General features: G+C 45.4%; 1 protein-coding gene across 1 annotated transcript in view; it reads left to right on the top strand.

Moving 5' to 3' along the window:
* Positions 1-23,800, top strand: part of BRINP1 (BMP/retinoic acid inducible neural specific 1) — a 176,153-nt gene that overhangs the window by 139,619 nt on the left and 12,734 nt on the right. The window contains exons 6-7 of the mRNA XM_077769803.1: positions 2,287-2,523; positions 7,438-7,660. Of these exons, the coding sequence (XP_077625929.1) occupies positions 2,287-2,523; positions 7,438-7,660 (460 nt within the window). The remainder of the gene's footprint in view (positions 1-2,286; positions 2,524-7,437; positions 7,661-23,800) is intronic.

Raw genomic sequence — 23,800 nt, 5'->3', positions numbered from 1 at the left:
CCATGTGCCAGAAACTTGTGTCGATTTGCAGGAATTCCTTCACTTAGCCCTCTCAACAACCTAAAAGCACCTCCGTTCTACAAAAGAAAAATCAGAGGCTTTGAAAGGTTAAATGACTGGCCCAAGATGTCTAGGTAGTAAGTAGAGAAGCCTGAGTAGCAATGCCCAGCTTTTAACTGCCTTCTGGATCCCTGCAGTAAAGAGTGCTGAAGGCATCATCCTCTTTCCCACAATGCCTTTTTAAAAATATTTCTAGGGGCACCTGGGGAGCTCAGTTGGTTGAGTGATCGACTTCGGCTCAGGTCACGATCTTGTGGTTCATGTGTTGAGGCCCTGCATCGGGCTCTGCGCTCACAGCTCAGAGCCTGGAGCCAGCTTCCGATTCTGTGTCTCCTTCTCTCTCTGCCCCTCCCCCATTCGTGCTTTGTCTCTCTCTGTCTCTCAATAAGAAATAAATGTAAAAAAAATTTTTTTTTAATTATAATATTTATTTATTTTTGAGAGACAGACAGACAGACAGACAGAGTACACCTGGAGGAGAGGCAGAGAGAGAGAGGGAGACACCGAATCTGAAGCAGGCTCCAGTTTCTGAACTGTCAGTATGGAGACTGACACGGGACTTAAACTCCTAAACTGTGAGATCATGACCTGAGCTGAAGTCCGACACTTAACCAACTGAGACACACCCAGGCGCCCCCCACAATGCCTTTCTGAACACAGGCTTTTTTAGCTGCCAGATGAAGACAGGTCGAAATGATGGGGCTTCATTTTTAATAATTTGAAAGCCAGAGAGGGAAAGATAAAAATCTAGAAACACAACTGTGAAGTACAATGAGAGACATGCCGAGCTTATTCAGCAAGCCCCTGATGAGTAGAATGAAGGTGTGTCCCTAAAACATGAATAAGAAAAACACTTAATCCAAAGAACACAGTTGTTTTTCACAGAGTGGATCATTAAACCATTACCCCCATATGCACTGGTGGCTGAAACTATCAGAAGCACCAGACGAGGTGGAGAGAAATGTCCTTCATGAATTAATTTAGCCCAGAGTTGTCCTTCTTTTTGGGCACCCTAGGCAATAGCCTGTTATGATGACGTCCCAAGGGTACATGAGTAGTGCATGTGCCCAGATAAATTCTTCTCCATCCTTGGCTGTCAGGATTAAGACTCTGATTACTCAAGTACAGAGACAAGATCATGAAGTGTGGTCCAGCGTACTCATCCTATAGCCTTGGGGGCTACTCACTTCCCCTCCCTGGACCTTGGCTTCTTTGGGTTCAGAGCAAAGAAGAAAAAAAACTAATCCCCTCTGATGTCATCCTGCACTAATATTATTTTTATGATGCACTGGTCTTATGAAATTATACCACTGTCCTTTATCACTCTTATCCTTGAAATTTACCAAAGCATCCCCATTATCCACAGGATTAAGTCCAGACCCCTTAGCCTACAAGAAAACCCTGTGCACTTTGGCCTCCACTCCCTTCTGAAACACGTTCCTGACAGCACTGTGCCCCCACCCATCCAAATTCGTTTCTTCACCAGCACCTCTCAGACACCTACATCTTTATTCTTGCTGTCCCTCTCTTTACAACGTGCTTCCTATTCCTCTTTTTCACATGGTGATCTCTTATTTACCTTTCCAGAAACCCAAATGCCATCTTCTCTAGAAAAGATTCCCTGCTGCCCAAGCCAATGTTATTTGCAATGCTCTCCATCCGATTGCCTCGAAGGGCCATCTCTGCCATGGGTCTATAAAGCTGTGTTATGATGATGCGTGTCCTTGTCTTTCCCTGCTGATTATACTGTAAACTCCCCAGGGCAAGGATCTTGTCTTTTTTATCTCTATAGACCCGGTGCCTAGCTCAGGACTTGTGCTTCATAAATAGAGTTCATCAATATTTGAAAAAAAGGAAAGCTAAAGAAATGAAGGAAACAAGAAAAAATAAACAATAATCCTGTGCTTTCAATACGGGTTTTCTCCCAAAATGGAAAAGGGTATACACCAGATCTGGCTGCAGCCTCAGTCCTAAAGTAATGGAATAGAGCATGCCTTTCAGAGGCGGCCACGGTCATGACTTGAGAAGATGAAGCAGACACAGGGTAACTGGAAGCCCTCGCCAACCGGGCCCTGTGTGGATCGAGGCAGGCTCAGAAATATTTTGGTTACAGTACATAGGGAGAAAGCTAACAGCTTCAGATTCTCATGCTTCACCTTCCAAAACTGTTAATGAAACACCTTTTTTAACCTTTCTTTCCCCCCCCCTCTTGTTATTCTGGAACAGGTCTTCAGATAATCTTCCCTCAGTATCTGCAAGAGAAGTTTGTCCAGTCGGCCTTGAGCTACATCATGTGCAATGGCGAGGGAGAGTACGTGTGTCAGAACAGCCAGTGTAGATGTCAGTGCGCGGAGGAGTTCCCACAGTGCAACTGCCCCATCACCGACATCCAGATCATGGAGTACACGCTGGCCAACATGGCCAAGTCTTGGGCCGAAGCTTATAAGGACCTGGAGAATTCAGGTAGAGAGCCTAACCTGGTAGGATGGCCTCAGTGGCCTTGAGCCAAGCCTAGAAAAGAAAACTATTTAACCAGAATTAGGACCACTGTGAGGGAATATTCAGTGACTCCAGTTCTTTCCTGTTGGAGGGAACTGAGCCAGCCTAGTAGCTGTCATGGAGTAGGTACTCAGTCAATCTCCATTGAATGGCATAATGAATCGCATAATCAAGTTTGTGGTCCTAAGATATATTGTCTGTGTTGTACCCAGAAGACAGAGAGAGTAATGCCACATGGTACATAGAAGCCTCTGGAGAATGGAGAGTTAAAGTTATTTGTATTGATTCCTGAGTCTGTGTGTGTGTGTGTGTGTGTGTGTGTGTGTGTGCACCTGTCTCTCTAGATAAACAACCACATATGTGTCTGTAAATCTGTATTTGTGTATGTATTTTTATACATGCACATGTATATAGATATTGATACAGATAGAGATATCCAAACAATTCACAGATTGTCAAAGCTAAAGTGACTTTTCAGGTACTTGGCTGTTTCCCACTTTTCATGGTTAGGAAGACTCATGGTCATGAATTTCAGGGGAGGAAAGTCAGCCACACAAGGCCATAAAGTGGGTGAGGTATAAAGTTGGAGTTCTGACAGAGCTTCTAGGTTTTTTAAAAAAATTTTTAATGTTTCTTTTATTTTTGAGAGAGAGAGAGAGAGAGAGAGAGTGCAGGGGCCGAGCAGAGAGAGAGTTAGACACAGAATCCAAAGCAGGTCCTAGGTTCTGAGCTGTCAGCACAGAGCCTGACGTGGGGCTTGAATCCACAAACTGTGAGATCATGACCTGAGTCGAAGTCAGATGCTCAACTGACCGAGCCACCAAGGTGCCCCTTTGTAGCTTCTAGATAATGTGAAAGCCAGACACGAATTGTAGGACCATACAAATACTTAGACATTTGAATCATGTGAAGAAAGAGAGGCTACTGTGAGCAAATTTATGCAGGGGGAGTTTGGATGAGGTCAGGAGGGTCAGGCGGGTCAGGAGAGGCGCCTTCGGGAAGAGCATCAGATTCTGATGCAGAAGTCAGTGGGTGAGTGCATGTCAGCCAGCGGGAGGCTGTCACAAGGTGCCTTGGAGGGAGAGGATGGTGACGTGCTTAGCATGATGGTACCGGTGGTAAAAGTGGGGAAGGTGCAGAGATACCGAGATGTTTAGAGGGGCAAATTATCAGGGCTTGATGTTACACTGGCGATGCGTTGTTGAAGAGAAGCGTGTTGAGACTCAAGAGGTTTTTTAGGCATGTGGTTAGACAATTTGATGGATGTTGGTACCATCCATTGAGCTAGAACACCCTGGGGGGCTCAGAAAAAGAGACTGTGTACTCAGTGTTGGACATGACAAGCTTGGGTGTCCTTGAGACTTCCAAGAAGGACGCCAAGTAGATAGTTGGCATCTACTACATGCTCAGATATCTGTTAAATAAATGGGCCTATGCAGAGAGCATCATTGTGTTTTAAAACAACTTAATACTTCTTAAATTTATGACAGCAACTGCATTACAACGAGTAGTCATGTTCCTGTATCCCAGAGGGAGGAGGGTGCTGAGACCGGGTGTCTTCCCCCAGGTTACATAGTTAGTAAACGACAGGGTCCGTAACAGAATCTCTGGCTCCAAATCCAGTGCTAGTAGCAGCTTCTGTCATGTATTAATGCTCCTTTACCCCGGAGGCCTCAGTTCCCTCATCTGATAAATGAGAGGACATGTTTGTGGTTTTAATATTTGAATTTATTTAAATTTTTAGCCGAGAAACCCTTTGATCGAACAAAACCATACCTTGGAGCCACTGTGTACCACAGGTAAAAGCTGAGCCCCACTGAGCCGTATTTGAAAACCACTGGTTTTCATGAACTCTAAGCCCCTTAACCAGCTTAGGGAGCACATGATGCATGAGTGATTCTGCTCTCGCACAGCGCGAATGGAGCTGTGGCTGCCCTCTGGACCTGCACCCGCCAGTCCATTTAAAATCCCAGGAACTCATGGAAGAGAGGTTCATGATGGAAATGTGTTACGACAATTATTTGGCTTCAAACAAAAGAAGCCTTTGATAAAATGCTTTTGCAGGGAGAGTCTACTGATGGCTAAAAAGCAGAAAGACTTGAAGGCTATGTGCACAAGCAATAGGGATATTTAGCATAAAATCCTGTCCCCAAGGAAGAGAAACCACTTTCAGGGGGCAGGTGGGTGGGGAAGGAAACATAGACAGCTGAGATGCTGCTGAGTAGCTGAATAGGCCACAGAAATGATCTACATGGCATGCTTTCTGTCCACAAGAGCACACATTCGCTCTAGATATCCTGTACTTATCCATCTGGAATGGTCTCACCCATTAAGACAAATCCACCCATGCCCACGTGTATATTTGGCTTGTGCGTGGTGTGTATTTTCCTCCTCGTCATTTCAGGCGATGGCCTTAATGACTCAGCACCAGGCAGTTTGGAGGGATTCATAACAGGCCAAAAGGGAAGAGCCAGTGATCCCTCCATGGTCAGAGCACTGGTGGGCAAATAGAACCTAGTTTACACACATAAATGGTGGTCTACACCTCCTTTATTGAGAGGGAACCCTCATACATTCAGTCCAAAAAATTAAATCATTTTAACTTTTAAATTCTATGTTCCTAACTGACCCAGATTCAGGTTCATTGAAATGACTGCTATGTCCTTCAAGGTCAACAGAGCCTTCTACAGGAGAGCAGCATATCTTTCGTGGGGGTAGAGGGAGCAGTGTAGGCAGCCAAAGAGCACAGGGTCATGAGGGCCAGCCCCCGCTGACTCCCCAGATAAATCAGCCAGCACAGTCCTCTGCTAGTCACCCACCCCCTGAGTCCTTTCTGTACATCAAGGACTTTAGGCAGATACAGTCCTGTGTCACTCTTTCACGATTTGCATTAGGCACTAGGATACCTATTTGACAGATGGCAAAACTGAGGTGTTGAAAGAATAATGGTCATATAGCCACTCAGGGGCCGAGATGCAACTTGATCTCCTGAATGTCTGACTGGCAATAACAAGGTAGTATGAACTCTGCAGGGTCAGAGATTCCTGTTTCCAGCACCTTTTATTTATTTAGTTAGTTAGTTAGTTAATTTTTTCCCCAGTATACTGATCCTTTTTATCCTTGTTGAGAGTAAGTGTCTAATGCTGAGTAAAAGCATACATTCGGAGCCTGATTAGAGTTCTAATTCTGCCACTTACTGGCTGTGTGACCTTGGCAAGTTAACTAACTTCTCTGTGTCCCAGTTTCTATAAAAGAAAGCACTAAAAGTACCCACCTCATAGGTTTGCTACAAAATCACTTATATGGGTGAGGTGTTTCAGAGTGAGCGTGGTGCTTACTGAAAGCCATATAGGCAGTTTTAAAAATAAAATAAATGCCTAATGTACCTGAAATTTCCTGATAGCTTTTNAATATGACCAACCTCTTAGTTCTTTTATTTTCCCTATAGTTGGGGGGTGGGGAAAGCATGACAGGGGTGAGTATTATATTAAAAAAACAATAGCTCAGATTCGAGTCCTGTGTCTGGTCACTCCCTGGGCTGGTCTACCTTCAGAAAATCATTTCCCCACTCTGGGCTTCATTTTCCCTCGGTGTAGAACAAGAAAGCTGACCTAGATTATCTCAAAGGCTGTGTCGAGTTGTAGAAAACACTGAAACTCTGAAACACAGAACCGCAAACTGAGGCGCCAGAGACCCAAGGTTTGCCCCATCTCTTAAGGTGGGGTACCCCAAAATAAGATGTGACATGTGATGGTACACAGGCAGCTTTGAGTAAGACAGGACCACGTGGCAGGGAGATTGAGCCATCTCAGTTCTCCTACAGCCCTGCCGATTACATCAAAGAGAACTTTCCAGTCGGTGCTAATATGCCGTTAGCACCTCCTAATCGCTTGATACCTCCCTACATACCTCACAGTGAGAGCAGGCATCGGGGTTTGATCACTTAGCTGGCAACACTATCCAGCCAGGATGTGTTAATATTGTTTTCATCATTGTTTACATTTACAGCTTTACTTTTATAGCTCCCATCCTACTGAAGGCCTGGGATGGAGGTTTTCTAATGCAGAATTGGGTAAAAATTTGGTTGAATTGATTCAAAGAAAATATGAAGTAAATATAAGTATAAATGATATGTGAATATCATTATCAAGCTGGCATTCAGGTGACAGAAGTTTGGGAAGCCTTGTTTTCTTTTTAAGTTTATTTACTTATTTTGAGAAAGAGAGAGAACAAGAGCATGAGGTACGGAGGAGCAGAGAGAAAGAGAGAGCATCCAAAGCACACTCCCAGGGTGGATCCTGATGCGGGGCTCGAATCCATGAACGCTGCTGCGATCATGATCTGAGCCAAAATCCGGGGTCTGATGCTTCACTGGCTGAGCCACCCAGATGCCCCCGGGAAGCCTTGTTTTTTGTTTTTTGTTTTTTTAAATATTTTTATTTATTTCTAGGAGAGAGAGAGAGACAGCGTGAGCAGGGGAGGGTCAGAGAGAGAGGGAGTCACAGACTGAAACAGGCTCCAGGCTCTGAGCCGGCAGTCAGCACAGAGCCCGACGCGGGGCTCGAACCCACGAACCGCGAGATCATGACCTAAGCGAAAGTCGGACACCTAACCGACTAAGCCACCCAGGCGCCCCCGGGAAGCCTTGTTTTTAATAAGGATGCAGGATGCAGAAGAAAAAGAACCTTCACTGCAAGTATAGTGGCCCTTGCACAGCCTCGGCAGAGCCGGGAGGCCAGTGCGGAGTTCCTGGGGCCTCAGGGCGGCTAGTTTTATTTGCAAGCCTGCCCAACTGGTCGGTGAGCTGAGCCTTGGAGGCAACCTCCGACTGGGGTGGCCACGCTCAGCCCTTCTCTCTCGGCCTCTGTCTCTTGCTAGATGAGTTTAAATCGTTCATGAAGCGGCTCCCCAGCAACCACTTCCTGACCATCGGGAGCATCCATCAGCACTGGGGCAACGACTGGGACCTGCAGAATCGCTACAAGCTCTTGCAGAGCGCCACCGAGGCCCAGAGGCAAAAGATACAGCGCACCGCCCGCAAGCTCTTCGGCCTCAGTGTCCGCTGTCGCCACAATCCCAACCACCAGCTGCCGAGAGAGAGGTAAGCGCGGCCCCCCCGGCCCGCCCCCACCGCCTCTGCAGGCTCAGACCTGGTGCTGGCTTAAGTTCCTTGCTGCCCAGGGAAATGCCATGCAGATGACGATGCACCTGCTGGTGGCAGGCCAGGTGGGCCTGTGTGGTCCACGCCCGCCGTATTCTGGATCCTCTCTGGCTTCTCTGCTGCGGGCTCTGGCTGTCCTGGATTTTCTCACTGTTTCCTGAGTTTGCCCCGAACTTTCCACCTCTGTGTTCTGTCTGATCCACCGGACTGTGGAAGGGAACCCGCAATAGCCCTGACTGCTAAGTGACATTATTCTGGTTGCTTAAAAGGTATTATCTATTTAATTTAAAAATTACTTGACACACGGGAGCGCCTGGGTGGCTCAGTCGGTTCAGCGTCAGACTTCGCCTCGGGTCAGGATCTTGTGGTTTGTGAGTTCGAGCCCCGCGTCGGGCTCTGTGCTGACAGCTCAGAGCCTGGAACCTGCTTCCCATTCTGTGTCTCCCTCTCTCTCTGCCCCTCCCCGCTCACACTTTGTCTCTCTCTCTCTCTCTAAAATAAATAAACATTAAAAAAATTAGAAATTACTTAACAAAGCAGATTTTAGCATCCCCATCTTAATGGTGAAGACACTGGGTTAACTAATCAGTCAGCTATATATCGAGGACCTTCAATCAGGGCCTGGAGTCAGTGACAAACAGGCACAGAGCAGGAAAATTTTAAGGAGGCGCTCCCTGGCTGGGTCTTGTGAATGCAGAGTTCTCACCTGAGAGTGAGAGCCTCCTTAAATACCTGGATGCCTCATTTGCCTCCTTCTGGGCTGATAAGACTGAAGGTCTGGTCTTCACAGATCTTAGGATTTCTTTGCTCCCTCTGGAAATTACTGGAAAGGAGCCAGGATTCAAGTCCCTGTGCACCCTGCTTCAGTTAGCGCAGCTATCTGTACCTTTATTTGGTTCATTTCGGGGGGTTTTGCACTCTGCTTTATTTAGAGAAAAGAGATCCACTCTTCAAAAGAGTGAGGCTAAGTCACATTCACTTAACAGATTGGCGGTCAGCCACGTGTCCGTATGGATGAGTGTTACCGATATTGTGCAGAGCAAGGAACCAGCTCAGAGAGGTCGAGTATTTGGTCCAGAACTACGATGTGCATCTGTGGTTCCCAAGTGGTGATTTTGTCCCCAGGGAGCATTTAGAAATGTCTGAAGATATTTTTGGGTATCACAATGGATGTGGAGGTGCCATAGCATAGGGCTGTCCCCACAACAAAGTTATCCTCCTCCAAAGTCAGTGGTCCTGAGGTTTGGAAGTCCTGATGACTTAAGAGGAAGAGACAGGACCCCTCCCCCCCCACGCTATGATGCTAAATACTGTGTTCTTCGTTGCCCTGCTGGGCATGCACTCAAAGATTAAAGATCCATGACACTCTACTAAGCGTTTCCCTTATGCCAACCATCGCCATGACCTACTCATTTTCTCTCATTTTTTTCAGACTCAGATCAAATGCCTCCTCCTCCATGAAGTCTTCCCTGATTGCACCAGGCACTACAGAGGCTCNATATCCTCATTTGACTCCTATCTGTGCTGATTTCTGATTTTCCCATTCCTTCCACTTCTGAGCCCACTGCTTTACAGCTTGTGTGTGATCATTACTTGGTGGACCAAATAGAATTTGCCCTGACAGTCATTCCCTCGCTGCAGTGCTGCGAGTACAGGAACTAAGAAAGGGGTCCAGTCACAAAATGGCGTCCTTGTCATCTGCAGCAGGTGCCCAACCTGCCTCCACGAGGGAGTGCCCAGATTCTATCTAGATCCAGCAGGATTTGGTCATGTGACCTGCATCGGCCAGTCACACAGTGCTGTGAATGATGTCTTTCATAGGAGGGGTTCTGTTAGCAGTCACGAAAACCCTTTTATATATATAAATTATATATATATATAAAATACATATTTTATATATAAAATCAGCTTGCTAGCACTGCCATAGCAAAGTGCCGCAGCCTGAGTGGTTTAGACAACAGAAATGCATTTCCTCACCGTTCTGGAGCCTGGGAGTCTGAGATTGAGGCATCTGCCAGGTTGGTTCCCTTTCAGTCCTCTGTCCGTGGTGGTATGTGGTGTTTCCACTGCACGTCACTGTGTCCTAATCTCTTCTTAAAAGGATGCCAGTCCTTTTAGGTTAGGGCCTCACCTCAATGACCTACTTTTAACTTAATTATCTCTTCGAAGCCCTTTTCTCCAAATAGAGTCACATTCTGAGGTACCGAGGGTGAGGACTTGAACATAGCAATGTGGGGGAGATATAATTCACCCCAGAAAAAGTGGCTTTTGATCTATAGGTGAAGAAGCCCTGCATGCCTGGGATACGCCACACTGGATGCAAATCTAGTGGCGAACGGTAACGTTTACCCATTACCCGATTTTAAACAGATCGATCTGTCAGTTTTGCTGGGGGTCCCCTCACAGAGTGAAATGGAGGGCCCACAGGCCCTATGAGCAATATGGACAGATGCATTTATCAAAGGTGAGAAGGATTTCCAGCGTGTGGGTCACAGAGCACCATCAGTCCTGCCAGGCCTAGGAAGGCTCCGGAGGGCCCTAGGAGAGTAGCCAGACGGGCATTGCAAAAAGGGAAGGAGAGGGGCGCCTGGGTGGCTCAGTCGGTTAAGTGTCCGACTTCGGCTCAGGTCATGATCTCATGGTTCATGAGTTGGAGCCCCGCATCGGGCTCTGTGCTGACAGCTCAGAGCCTGGAGCCTGCCTCAGATTCTGTGTCTCCCTCTCTCTCTGTCCCTCCTTCACTCATGCTTTGTCTCTCTCTCTCTCTTTCTCAAAAATAAGTTAAAACAAAACAAGGAAGGAAGGAGGGACAAAAATGAGTAGCGGGAAGAACACCAAACAGAATCACGGGGCAAGACTGCGATCCTGCCCCACCATCGGGAATCTGCATGACCTCTGGCAAGTCACGTCCCTGTTGGGAGTGCAGATGTCCATGCCTGTCCATGAGCTGCTCTTCCCTTGCAAGTTGTCTGGATAGAAATGTCCCGCCCCCACCAGGACCTTCAAAAAAGGACTCCCTGTGTGGCCTTCTCTCCTCCTGAGATGAGAAAACCTTCCCTAATCATAACATCCCTCCTCTAACTCATCCGGAGACGATGTCTAGAATTCCACCTCGGCAAGTCAGTCAATTATGTTCATTTAACAAGTATCGAATGCTGGGTGCTGGGGTTGGGGGGTGCAGGGTGCAGAAGCTCGGCTCTGTGTGGATTCCTCTGAAGCCTTCCCAGGAGAGCTGACCCTCCTTGTTGGCTGCGAGCTGCTTCCTGACATCCGAATCGGAGCTTTTAATGAGTGATTCTCACACCAGCAGGCAGGGCACCTCCCTGCCACGGAGCAGTGTCAGATGAAGGTGCTAACACAGGGGACCCAGGGCCACCCGAGCCGAGCGAGCTGGAGATTTGCAAATGAGCCATTTGCTGTGCTGCATTTGTCCCTGTGTGCCCGGCTCCTGGGGAGGGGCGTCCACAGGGCAGACGCTGTCGCCACCACAGGTGTTGGAGGGATGTTTTCGTGTGTCGCAGGGGGGTGATGTCGAGGCGGGGTGGGGGACGGAAAGAGTGCGGGGCTTTAATCGCCCATGGACTGGGTCCAAAGCCTGGCTGCATCACATACCAGCCACGAGGCTCTCCGTAAGGCCCTGCACTTCCCTGGCTACGGGATAATAATGCTTGCCTTCGGGTTAAGTACGAGGACTGATCTTAAAATATCAAAAAACCTGGTCAAGCGCCTAACTCGGCTAAGATTGGAGACAGATGGGGAGAAAGAGGGTGCCATCACTTTATGTATGTATTCTAAAAGCCAGGCACTGTTCAAAGGCCCTGATTTGAATCAGCTCATTTTCTCCTCATTGCAACCTTCTGAAGTAGGTGCTTTCGCTCTCCTGCTATTTCTACTTTACAGGGAAAGGAATTGAGGCCCCGAGAGTTTAATAAGTCACCCAAAGTCCATAAATGTTAATTATCTTATTGTTCCCTCAAAGAGGTGGTTACCTATGAAATTAAGTGCGAAGTCCTAATTGGAGCTAGCTTTACAGCATCCGGGAACCTTGACACTGGTCTGGAAGGCAAAATGGGCAGTCTGGCTATCAAGGGCTCTGGCGACACACTCACCCCAAGACTTAGCGGCTCAGAAGAACACTTTCTTATTAGCCCTTATGATTCTGCAGGTTGACTGGGCACAGCCGGGGGTCTATCAAGTTGGCTGAGGCTGGGGTCATCCGAGGGCTAACGGGACTGGCCGTCCAAGATGACTCACGGCTACGGCTGGCACACTGCTGGCTGTCAGCTGGGAGCTCGGCCGAGGCTGCCAAGCAGACTGCCTACACGTGCCCTCTCCAGGTGGCCTGGGCATCTTGCAGCGTGACACCATCCTGAGACTGGAAGGAGGCTGCAGAACTTCTTACATCTTAGCTCTGGAAGTCAGAGTCGCTTCTACCACATTCTACTGGCTGAAGCCCAGCCCAGATTCAAGGGTGTGAATACTGAGAGGCATGCGTCTTTGGAGGCAGAGGGAATCTTTTTTTGGCACGTAGGTACTACAGGAAAGATTAAGTAGAAATAGAGCTAGACGTGACCATCTTACATGTAGGGCAAATAAAATTAATTACAAAACCATAACAACCTCTTACTGAGCAGCTGTTATAACAGGCAGGAGAGCTGGCTAAGTATGGAGCCTCTGCGGTCAGACTGCCTGGGTTCGAATCCCCAGCTTTGTCGCCTGCTTACGCTGTAACCCTGGGGAAGTCAGCACAGCTCAAAGCTGTGTAAAATGTGGCTAATAATAGTGCCAACCTGCTTGGAGGATTAAATGCTCTAGCCCTATCAAATGCTGACAGCAGTGTCTGGCATGAGAAAACACGTAATACGTGTTAGCTATTTTTCTTATTGTTATTTTTACCCGGAACTGATATTTTGCGTGTAAGTTACTTAGCCCGTGGTGATACTCACTAAGTCTAAGTGTTGCTAATGATGAGGATCCATCTACTTCTCATACTATCTCTGCAGAGTGGATGCCATTGGATTTGTTTTATAGATGAGGGAACTGATAAGGCCAAGATGTAATTAACTTGCCCAAGGTCACAGGGCAGGTATGTGACAGGACTGGAATTGTCTTGCTGACTCCATGGGTGGGCTTCGTGGTCAAGAGCCTTGGGCAGGCTCTAAGTAGCAGCAGCAGCAAAGAGATGCAGCTGTGCTTGACTGGGGGGCCCCGGTTTGAGGGTATGATGATGCCAAAGGCAGGATTAGCTCCTCAAGGTCATGGGGGTGGTGATGGATCGAGATTAGAATTTTATAGGCTGGAATGTAGTGTGCCAAGGAAATGGCCCCGGTCGTAGAGCCCCGAACCGTCAACTCTGGAGCCCTGGCAGAAACCCAAGCAGACACACCAGACCCATGCCCTGTGGGTAGAGTGAGGAGGTCAGGGTCAGTGTAGCTCAACTCAGCAGGCATTTCCTGAGAGCTTACTCGGTGCTAGGCTCAGCAAGCACCAAGATGACTAAGACCCACTCACCACAAGGCTCCGTGTTTGTTGGGATGCACGCAGTGATACTAATTCCAGACTATACTTGCCAATGGGGGATTCAACACCCAACCAAATATCTGCTGGGTCCCCGTCATGTGTTAGGTTATTTTGGGGGTCCCAGGGATACCTGGTGGATATCTGTTAGCCTGTGCAAGAGCTGGATCTAGGGTGGCAGTGCGGTGCTGTGGTTTGGACAGGTGAAGGGAAGCCAGAGACCCAGAAGGAAGGGCTCTGGATGATTTGACTCCCAGGAGATCCTCATGTTGTTCAGCTAAAAAAGGGCAAAGACTGGGAGGTGGAATTTGAGATGAGTCACTACTGTTCTTAGACAAACTGCCACTTTGTGAACCTTGATTTTCTCCTCTGAAAAATAGGTATAATAATGTCTTCCTCCTGCCTCAGAGGGTCTCTGAGATGGTGTGTTTGGAAGCACTTTGTGAAACTCTGAGAGCTCTGCAAAAAGGAACTGTGCAAGTAAGGTGAACCTGAAACATGAAATTCATCAGGAAGAGAACGAGGCCGAGTTTAGGTCCAAGCCCACATGTTAACACTTCTAATTTACCACGTACCAGGGACTGTCCTACATACTTTCACCTCCACTTGGTCATCACGATGACCCGATCTGGTAGCACTAACTCATCCCATTTCATGAGGAGGGAAGTTAAGGCACAGAGATGTTAACTGACTTGCTAAAAATCACACTGCAGGGAAGAGGCAGGATTCCAACCCTAAGAGTCCTTTCCTATGACCTGTAAGTTCTTACGCATCTCCCCGAGGCATGACGGTCCAGCGTGCTCAGAGCAACCTGCCTACATACAATCTGCATGATGATGGAAATCACCTCACTGCTCCTTGCAAAGAAGTGAAGGGAGGGTGGAGGGATGGAGAGAGAATGGGGGAGGGGAGGGAAGATAGGAAGTTAAGGAGGAAAGGGGAGGAGGGAAGAAAGCAGCAAAAAAATCAGCTTGGGCAGTGCTGAATTCAACAGGTTTCTTTTTTTTTAAATTTTTCTTCATGTTTATTTATTTTGGGGAGAAAGAGACAGAGTGTGAGAGGGGGAGGGGCGCAGAAAGACGGAGACAGAATCCGAAGCAGGCTTCAGACTCTGAGCTGTTAACACAGAGCCACAAACCGTGAGATCATGACCTGAGCCAAAGTCGGGTGCCTAACCGACTGAGCCACCCAAGTGCCCCAGAATTCAGCGGGTTTCTTATGCAATTGCATAAATGTGGGCTGACCACCTCGCCTCCCAGCCCCATGCCAGACCCTGAAAGTCACTTAAATACGCAAGCAGCAGGGCCTTTGTCCTCAAAACATCGTTGTTTAGCATCAGGGTGTGTTTTGAGAAGGACAGTGTTTGAACCAGAAGACCTGAGTTCAGTTCATGGCTCTGCCCTGCGTGGGCCAGATTAAGTCCATAATGGGATGTTCCCGAGAGCCCTGGGTGTAAAACCTGTGCCTTGCGTGAGCAGGTGCAGGTTGAGTAGTGAACTGCACCTCACGTTTCCCTAGAGCAGCTATGTTCTTTGTGGGAATTCTGAATTGAATTCTGAAGTAAAGCTCCCTCGGGAAAATAGGGGATTTTGTTTCCTTAAGCCATTTGAAAACAGCCGGACTCAGTTACCTCGAGGTCTTGCCCATCTGTAAGAGAAAGACTACTCACAGAGACAGAGAGAATAATAGTTCAACTCCAAAATATTGGTGTAAAGTCAGTAATTGAATCTTAGTCCGTTTTAATGGACTAAGCCTGGACTTCAGACTAAGATCTTTTGCCCCAAATTACAGTGGCCTTTTAACTATGTCTCCCAAGAATCTACTGTAACCACTTTCCAATCTACGTTCCGCAAGGCAGTCAGAATTATTACTTAAGCAAATTCCATCTTGTCGCATCCCTGCTTAAAGCCTTTGGTGATGAATCACTGCTCTTAGGAGGAAGAGCAAAATCATTTTTTAAATTTGTTTTTAAAATGTCTTTTTAATTTGTTAATGCTTATTCTTGAGAGAGAAAGAGCACAAGGAGGAGAGGGGCAGAGAGAGAGGGACACAGAGGATCCAAAGCAGGCTCTGCACTGACAGCAGTGAGCCCAATGTGGGGCTCAAACTCACAAACCCTGTGTTCATGATCTGGGCTGAAGTCAGATGTTTAACCAACGGAGCCACTTTGGTGCCCCCTAATTTGTTTTTAAATTTTTGTTTTTGAACAAGAGAGTTCAAGCTGGGGAGGAGGAGAGGGAGAGGGAAAGAGAATCCCAAGCAGGCTCTGCGCTGACAGCAGTGAGCATGGTGTGGGGCTCAAACTCAGGAACCATAAGATCATGACCTGAGCCAAAGTCCAAGGCTCAACTGACTGAGCCACACAGGTGCTCCAGGGAAAGCAAAATCTAAAGCTCACCTACAGTTCTGCCATGATCTGGCCACTGCCTGCATCCTACGTCTGTGTTTCATGCCCCTTCTTGGCTGTCGCAGCCACAACCCCACTAATGTTTCAGTTCACTAGATGGACATGCTTCCTTCTGCCCCACAGGGCTTCGCACAGGCTGTTCCTTCTACCTGGAGTGTGATTTCCTTTTCCCTCCGCTGCTGTAGCTTCTCTGTGTCCTTCAGAACTCAGCTCCAAAAGCTGTGTTCCTTGCATTGAAAGGGTGTTGGGACCCATTTGCTATGCTTTCCTAACAGCCTTAATTCCCAGATGAAGCCCCAAACCTCAGTTTACCATAATACCTTTGCTTATATATTCATTAACATCTGTCTGTCTTGTGAGACTGTCAGTTCCAGGTATGTATCTGTACCTATATTCTTTTTATTATTTTTTAAAAATTTACATCCAAGTTAGTTAGCATATAGTGCAACAATGATTTCAGGAGTAGATTCCTTTAGCCCATTCCCCCTCCTACAACCCCTCCAGTAACCCACTGTTTGTTCTCCATATTTAGGAGTTTCTTATGGTTTGTCCCCTTCCCTGTTTTTATATTATTTTTGCTTCCTTTCCCTTATGTTCATCTGTTTTGTATCTTTTAAGTCCTCAGATGAGTGAAGTCATATGATATTTGTCTTTCTCTGAGGACTAATTTAGCTTAGCATAATACCCTCTAGTTCCATCCACATAGTTGCAAATGGCAAAATTTCATTCTTTTTGATTACCAAGTAATACTCCAGTGTGTGCGTGTGTGTGTGTGTGTGTGTGTGTGTGTGTGTGTACATTCTTTACCCATCTTCTTTATCCATTCATACATCTATGGACATTTGGGCTCTTTCCATACTTTAGCTATTGTCGATAGTGCTGCTATAAACATTGGGGTGCATGTGCCCCTTTGAAACAACACATTTGTATCCCTTGGATAAATACCTACTAGTGCACTTGTGGGGATGAGCACCGGGTGTTCTATGGAAACCAACTTGACAATAAGATATCTGTAAAAAAAAAAAAGGAATAAAGAAAATATTGCATATAAAAAATAAAAAAAGTATAAGAGAATGAAATTGGCTGAATTCGAAGAATACTTCATGTGTAATAAAAATTATAATTTTGATTTCAGTTGCCAGGGAAAATGCATTAAGTATAAAAATATTTAACATAAAAAAATACCTACTAGTGCAATTGCTGGCTTGTAGGGTAGAACTGTTTTTAATTTTTTGAGGAACCTCCATACTGTTTTCCACAGTGACTGCACCAGTTTGCATTCCCACCAGCAGTGCAGAAGAGACCCCCTTTCTCTGCATCCTCGCCAACATCTGTTGTTGCCTGAGTTGTTAATGTTAGCCGTTCTGACAGGTGTGAGTTGGTGTCTCTTTCTGGTTTTGATTTGTATTTCCTGGATGATGAGTGATGTTGAGCGTTTTTTCATGTGTCAGTTGGCCATCTGTATGTCTTCTTTGGAGAAGTGTCTATTCATGTCTTTCACCCATTTCTTCACTGGATTATTTGTTTTTTGGGTGTTGAGATTGATAAGTTCTTCATAGATTTTGGATACTAACCCTTTTTCTGAGATGTCATTTGCAAATATCTTCTCCCATTCCGTAGGTTGCCTTTAAGTTTTGCTGATTGTTTCCTTTGCTGTGCAGAAGCTTTTTATTTTGATGAGTTCCCAATAGTTAATTTTTGCTTTTGTTTCCCTTGCCTCTAGAGAGGTGTTGAGTAAGAAGTTGCTGCAGCCAAGGTCAAAGAGGTTTTTGCCTGCTTTCTCCTCAAGGATTTTGATGGCTTCCTGTCTTACATTTAGGTCTTTCATCCATTTTGAGTTTATTTTTGTGGATGGTGTAAGAAAGTTGTCCACGTTTATTTTTCTGCATGTCACTGTCCAGTTTTCCCAGCACCACTTGCTGAAGAGACTGTCTTTATTCCACTGGATCTTCTTTCCTGCTTTGTCAAAGATATAGTTGGCCATATGTTTGTGGGACTGTTTCTGCGTTCTCTATTCTCAATACTCATTGATCTGAGTGTCTGTTTTTGTGTCATGTACCCGTGTTCTTGACCACTCAAACATCATAACTTCCTAGCATGGTAATCGGCACATAGTAGCTATTAAAAAAAAACACTTTGTTCGATGAATGGACAAATAAGTTATTTTCTATGTGGAATGGGGTCCCAAAGGCATGGTGATGTTATATTTTACAACAGTGCCCTAAGTGAAAAAGAGGAGGCTGAAGGGGGTTAAGCGCCTTGTCTGAGGTGACTCAGGGAATTTGTGAATAGACCATGATTAGAACTGAAGTCCTCAATCCAAACAGTACAGTCACCTGGAAACTGCAAATGGGAGATGGTCTTCAACTGACCTGGATCCAAATCCTGAAAGTATTTGTTGTTACATATGTTACTTTGGGAAATGTACCCTCTTGAAGAAAAGAAGAAAAAAGAAACAAAGGGGACAAAAACAGGCACTTCCCGGAGTCTATGAAATTCAACGGGATGAAGAAAAATCCGTAGCACTGAGTAGGTCCTTCATGTCAGTGTGATTTGGGGTTTCTTTCCTGCATGCCGTCATGCTGATTTCTGTGGAGGTTAGACTGTTGTGAGGCCAAGCAGATCCATGGCACTGTAACTTGAGGGCAGGCAGTGTAATTATTGGCATTTTCCACGACTCTTGGTCTTTGGTTTATTTTTACTTCTCATATTCACATGGCCTTGACCCAGCAGTCCAGGTCTTCGCCAAGCACAGTGTAATTATGCATTATTGAGATGAAAATCTCTTGGGGGCGTCCACCTCAGGCTGCTATTCCAGGGCCATAGCTTCTGAACCCATGTCAGCTTTTAACATATTTCTTGCTCCACATAGTGTTTAATTGGTGTCTATGGAAAGATTCTGGCTACCAAGATAATCGTTATCCCTACTATGATGACCCTCAGTATCCACGCTGGGTTTGATTCTTCTCTCTGAACCCTATAAATACTTGCTTCTGGATTTAATCTCCAGAGACTCCTGCAGTGGGGCACAGGGATAGGACTTCTTATATTTTATTGAACTGAAGTCAGTTTCAGTTTATTAGACTGATAGTCGCTGCTCTGCCACTTATTAGATGTGTGACCTCCAAAAATCTCTAAATCTGCCCAAGCCCTCTGTTTCCTCATCTGTACGGTCAGGATAATAAGAATAGCTACCTTATAGAGATGATGACCCAGTCAACTTATACGATATATGTGACAACTCTTCATAACTTACAGGAAAAAAAAGTGCAGATACATTATTAATATAATCAAGAGCACAGGGGTGGCAAACCCTAGATATTTGATGCAGACACGGTTTCTGCCTCCAAGGAATGGATGTTTCCACTAGAAAGACAAAGCATAAGCCCAGCCACATGTAATTATATAGTAGACAGGCAATGGGACTTAAGATGCTTAAGACTTAAGGGACGCCTGGGTGGCTCCATTGGTTAAGCATCGGAATCTTGATTTCAGCTCAGGTTGTGATTTCAGTTTGTGGGCTCAAGTCCCTTGTTGGGCTCTGAGCTGAAGTGTGGAGCCTGCTTGGGATTCGGTCTCTCCCTCTCTCTCTGCCTCTCTCTTTCTCTCTCTCAAAAATAAACAGTTTTTAAAAGCCTAAAAAAAGATACTTAAGACTTTTTACTCTGGAGTCTAACAGGTCAAGAAGAAGGTACATTTACTAACAATGTAAACTTGGCACAGTATTAAGGTTTCTGAGCTTCATTTGTCTAATGGGATGGTGGAGATAAAAATCATGCCTAATGTTGGAAAATCAATAAAAGAACATGTATGTCACATTTTGCGTATAGTAAGATGTCAAAGCACAAGGCTCCTTATCAGACAAAATTAGAGACCAATAGTTTGTCAGGTAATTGGAAAAGTTAGGTAAAAATAGAGAATCCTAAAATGTATATACATGCTGCACATATATAAACACATTTTATTTTAACTTAAAATATATAAATGCATATTCCTTGGCCAGCCTTTTGAAGTAGGGCCAGAATCTTTTTTGAGGGTGTTGGTATATTTGATTTGACATTTTACTGGCTTTCTTGCATAAACCATACCCATAATTGCATAACATTTCCAATTCTGGTTTCTCCAAGGTGGAGGAATAGCTTGAAGACTCTTAAGAGAACAATTTATACATTTGTAGATTTTCATGTCCCTTCCGAATCATTTTCAGGTACTTCCCCGTTATTTAAATCGATGGCTTTTTTTTTTTTTTTTTTGCCAGCAAACATTTTTCTAGAATTTTGTTCATCGAATTCAAATCCATTTCCACAGAAAAAGACAGCTCCTGTTTTAATTGATCTGACTTTTAACTCCATGATATAATAATAGCAAATACAACTGGCAGAAGCAGATGTGGGAACAAGTGTACGTGTGCCTTGGAGGGAATAGACCAACCAGTCGTGAGTACTCAATGTGCCATGAGCATCACGCATTTGTCTGAGGGACGGGAGAAGCGAGTCAGTGTGAGGCGAGTCACTCCCATGGAGGTCAATTACATGAGCTTGTCCTGAGAAAGAAACTCTTATTTCAAAGAATTTGCCACTGCTAGTGGGGCAACTTGTGTAAGGTCATAATAGTGAGAAAAGAAAATGATAATAATTAACGTATATACCAGGCACAGTTTTAGGTGTCTTACATATATTTACTCACTGAATCCGTACAACAAGCCTATGAAATAGATTCTATTAGGGCATCCTTTGTAAAAACAGAATTTGAGTAGCGGTAGAGGTAAGAAAGGAGAGAAATTCGCTTCTATTGGGGAAGACTGGAGAATCCCCTGGCCTCTTCGCCTGGATTGCCCTATTCATCCTTTACTTTTCAGATCAAAACCGCACTTCTTAGTAATGCATGGCCCGCCACACTACACAACTTCACACTGTTCTACAGGATGTCTTCACTGCATCCCACATGGCACATTTGCAATGGCGTGTTTCATCCCAGACTTACCCTTCTTGACCACAGATTCCAAGAGGGCAGTGACCAGTATGTCCCTCCACCTCACAGTGACAGGACAGGTGCCTGGCACCTAATGACGTAGTCCGTGCTTGCCGAACTGAGGTGAGGGAGGGAGCTTTTGAGATCAAAGCTTCAGGGCGATGCAAGATGATAATGCTTTACACTCAGGGTAGAGGATGGTTTTCTCTTCTGGAAAACAACATAGAAAATAACATACGTCATCTTAATTGTAAGATTAATTTCAGCCAGAAATGGGAAATCAGAAAACAGCGAGCACAGAAATTAACATGAGTGCATGGGCTTTGAACCAGACAGTCTGGTGTTAAATCCTGGTGAGCTGTGCACTCGGTGTCTCTGGCCTGAAGTGCCATCATCTGTAAAATAAGGAAAATAGCAGCACTTTGCCCACCGAGCTATTGTAAAGATTACCCAAGATAATATATGCAGCATTCTTAGCGTATAGTAGATGATCGATTAACATTAACTCAGTGTATTTGTCCTAATTGTCATTGCCTAAGATTAGACCCATATGTTGAGATCAAACTGTGGAGAAATCGAATACCTAACTATGGAATTTGTATATTATCATTTAAGTGGTGAGTAGAGAAGTGGGGAAAAATGAGAAGAATGCTATGGTTTAGTAAATCTCTGCTGGCCATTTGAAATATGAGCTAGATAATCAATGGAATTCCTCTCCCGGGTGTAAAAAGATTCAGTATTTCTTCCCTGTGTTGACATGAGCTTTACCACTGATCTCTGGATCATAGCAGTGGCTCTCAAACTGGAGGGGGCATCATGACCACCTAGAGGCTTTCTGAACATAGATTGCTGGGCCCCACCCCCAGGGTTTCTGGTTCAGCAGGTCTTGGATGGTTGCAAATGATACTGATGTTATTGGTCTGGGGTCCACACTAACCTTGGGTTAGAATACTCTTCTCACTGCTGTTAATATAACGTCACCTTGCTTGGTAGAAACTAAGCAAAAATGAATTCCCCTAAGTGAACCCTATAGGATATTGTGATGTGGGGGGAAAGGAGGTGATGCCTTTGGTTGAAAAAGTTTAGAAAATGTCCAATTAAGAAAAAAAAAAGCTGAAGAGACCTAGGGTCTTGTGTATATATTTTTTTCAATCTTACTTGGCTGTCAAAACATTTTTTCAAACTTTGGCCATTGAACTCCTTTTTCNGGCCTTGTGTAGCAACACGGATGGACCTTGAGGGTGTTATGCTGAGCGAAATAAGTCAGGCAGTGAACTCCTTTTTCTTGAACTTTCTCAAGAGATTGGGTCCCTTAGTATATAGTATATTTGGGGGAAAAGAAACCAACAACACCAGATTAAGAGGCAATGGCCCAGATTACTTGGTATGCTACCACAGGTGTCCTTCCTGTCAACAGATCCTTATCCTTCAGCTTCTCTTCTTAGAGTTGAGTTTCTAACACCTTCTGCTTAAGCAGATGCTAATGGCTTTGTATCCCAGCAGGTACCTGTCCTGCTGAGAGGTGGCGTGACTCCTAACCAGCAGCAGCCAAAGTAACAGCAGGAAGGTACTCAGTTTCTGGTATAATTAGAGAATAAATTTACCCCATTAGGCTCAGGGACATTCCTAACCTTTAAAAGTAAACTAAGACAAATACCTCTGTACAGCTTATTCTACTTAGCAAAGGGCTTTCACATCTATGATTTGATCTGATCCTTATCCGTAAATAACCTGTCAGGGACCTACGGCAAGGATTAGTCTCCCCACTTACAGGTAAGCAAACTAAGGCTCACAGAAATTAATGGCTGGCCCAGCATTAGGAAATAATACTTCTGCTGCCATCCTTTGTAGGCATTGGCCTTTATTCTTGCCAAAGAATATGTACATTAATATTTGCACTGAATCTTCATGTACTCATCCGTTCGTTCCTTCACTCAAAGATATTTAGTGAGTGCCTGCTAGGTGCCCGAACTATGCAAAGGAGAATAGTGGACCGGTTGTCAAGACAAGGGGTACCTCACAGAAGGCTTGAAATCCAACATATAAAATAAAATTGGCAGAGGACCGGTCTCACTCCCATGCTTTACCTTAGGAATCGGAGGCTCAAGAAGGTTAAATGACATAAAATTATGAAATCATAAAATGGCATAGCCATCAGGGAACCTAAAGGCTAATTTATTCCCGTCATTTTATTAAAGAGTAAAATGAGACCAAGTCTTGGCCAGAGTAGCTGTATTAGTTTGGTACTGTTGGGTAGCACATTGCCACAAACTTGGAGGCTTAAAGCAATAGACATTTGTTGTGCCCCGGTGTCCCTTGGGTCAGGAGTCTAGGCATGGGATAGCTGTATCTTCAGCCTGTACTTCACAGGCAGAAATAAAGATGTGGAGGTCCTGGGGCAGAACGCACTTCTTAGATCATTCAGGTTGTTGGCTGAATTCACTTCATGGTGAATCACGGAGGACTGAGGTCACCAGTTCCTTGCTGTTTGTTGGCCAGGGTTTGCTCTTAGCTCCTGGAGTCCACTCTCTAGTTCCTGTATTCCAACTGCCTCCATCTTTAAAGGAACAAAGGTGCAGTGAGTCCTGCTTGGCTCCCTTTCCACCTACAGCCAGAGAAAGTGTTCTGCTTGTAAAGGGGCACATGTGATTAGATTAGACGCTCCTAGATAATCTGCCTATTTGTAGGTCAGCTGTGCCAAGGAGCAGAACACAATCACAGGAGAGGCGTCTTATCATTTTCACAGGTCCTAGGGATTAGTGCCGGGAATCTCAGGGGATAAGGGGACATATTTAGAATTCTGCCTAATACAGTAACATAGGCTGGTAGTAATGGAATAGGGAAGAGGTAACCTAGTTCTCTTTGGGGCTCATGGTATGTAGGAGTTTGAATATCTATTGCTATATAACAAGTTGACCCAAACTTTAAAGCACCAGCCATCAGATTAGCTCAGGACCTATGGGTCAGGTGTTTGTGCCAGAATTGGCAGAGCAATTCTTCTGTTCCGCATAGAGTTGACTCGAAATCACTCATTGGTATTCAGCTGGCAGCAGGGGTGGGCTGGAGGTTCCAAGAAAGCTTCACTTATGTGTCTGGTGCCTGGAAGAGACAGCCAGAGGCTGGGCTCAGCTGCACACCTCTCCCTGCCCAGGGTTTCTCCATGTAACCACTCCAGTTGGTGGGGT

This window comes from Crocuta crocuta, unplaced genomic scaffold (genome assembly GCF_008692635.1).
Source record: "Crocuta crocuta isolate KB4526 unplaced genomic scaffold, BGI_CrCroc_1.0 scaffold95, whole genome shotgun sequence".
In the NCBI taxonomy this organism is placed as follows: Eukaryota; Metazoa; Chordata; class Mammalia; order Carnivora; family Hyaenidae; genus Crocuta; species Crocuta crocuta.
This window is presented reverse-complemented; position numbering and strand designations above follow the sequence as displayed.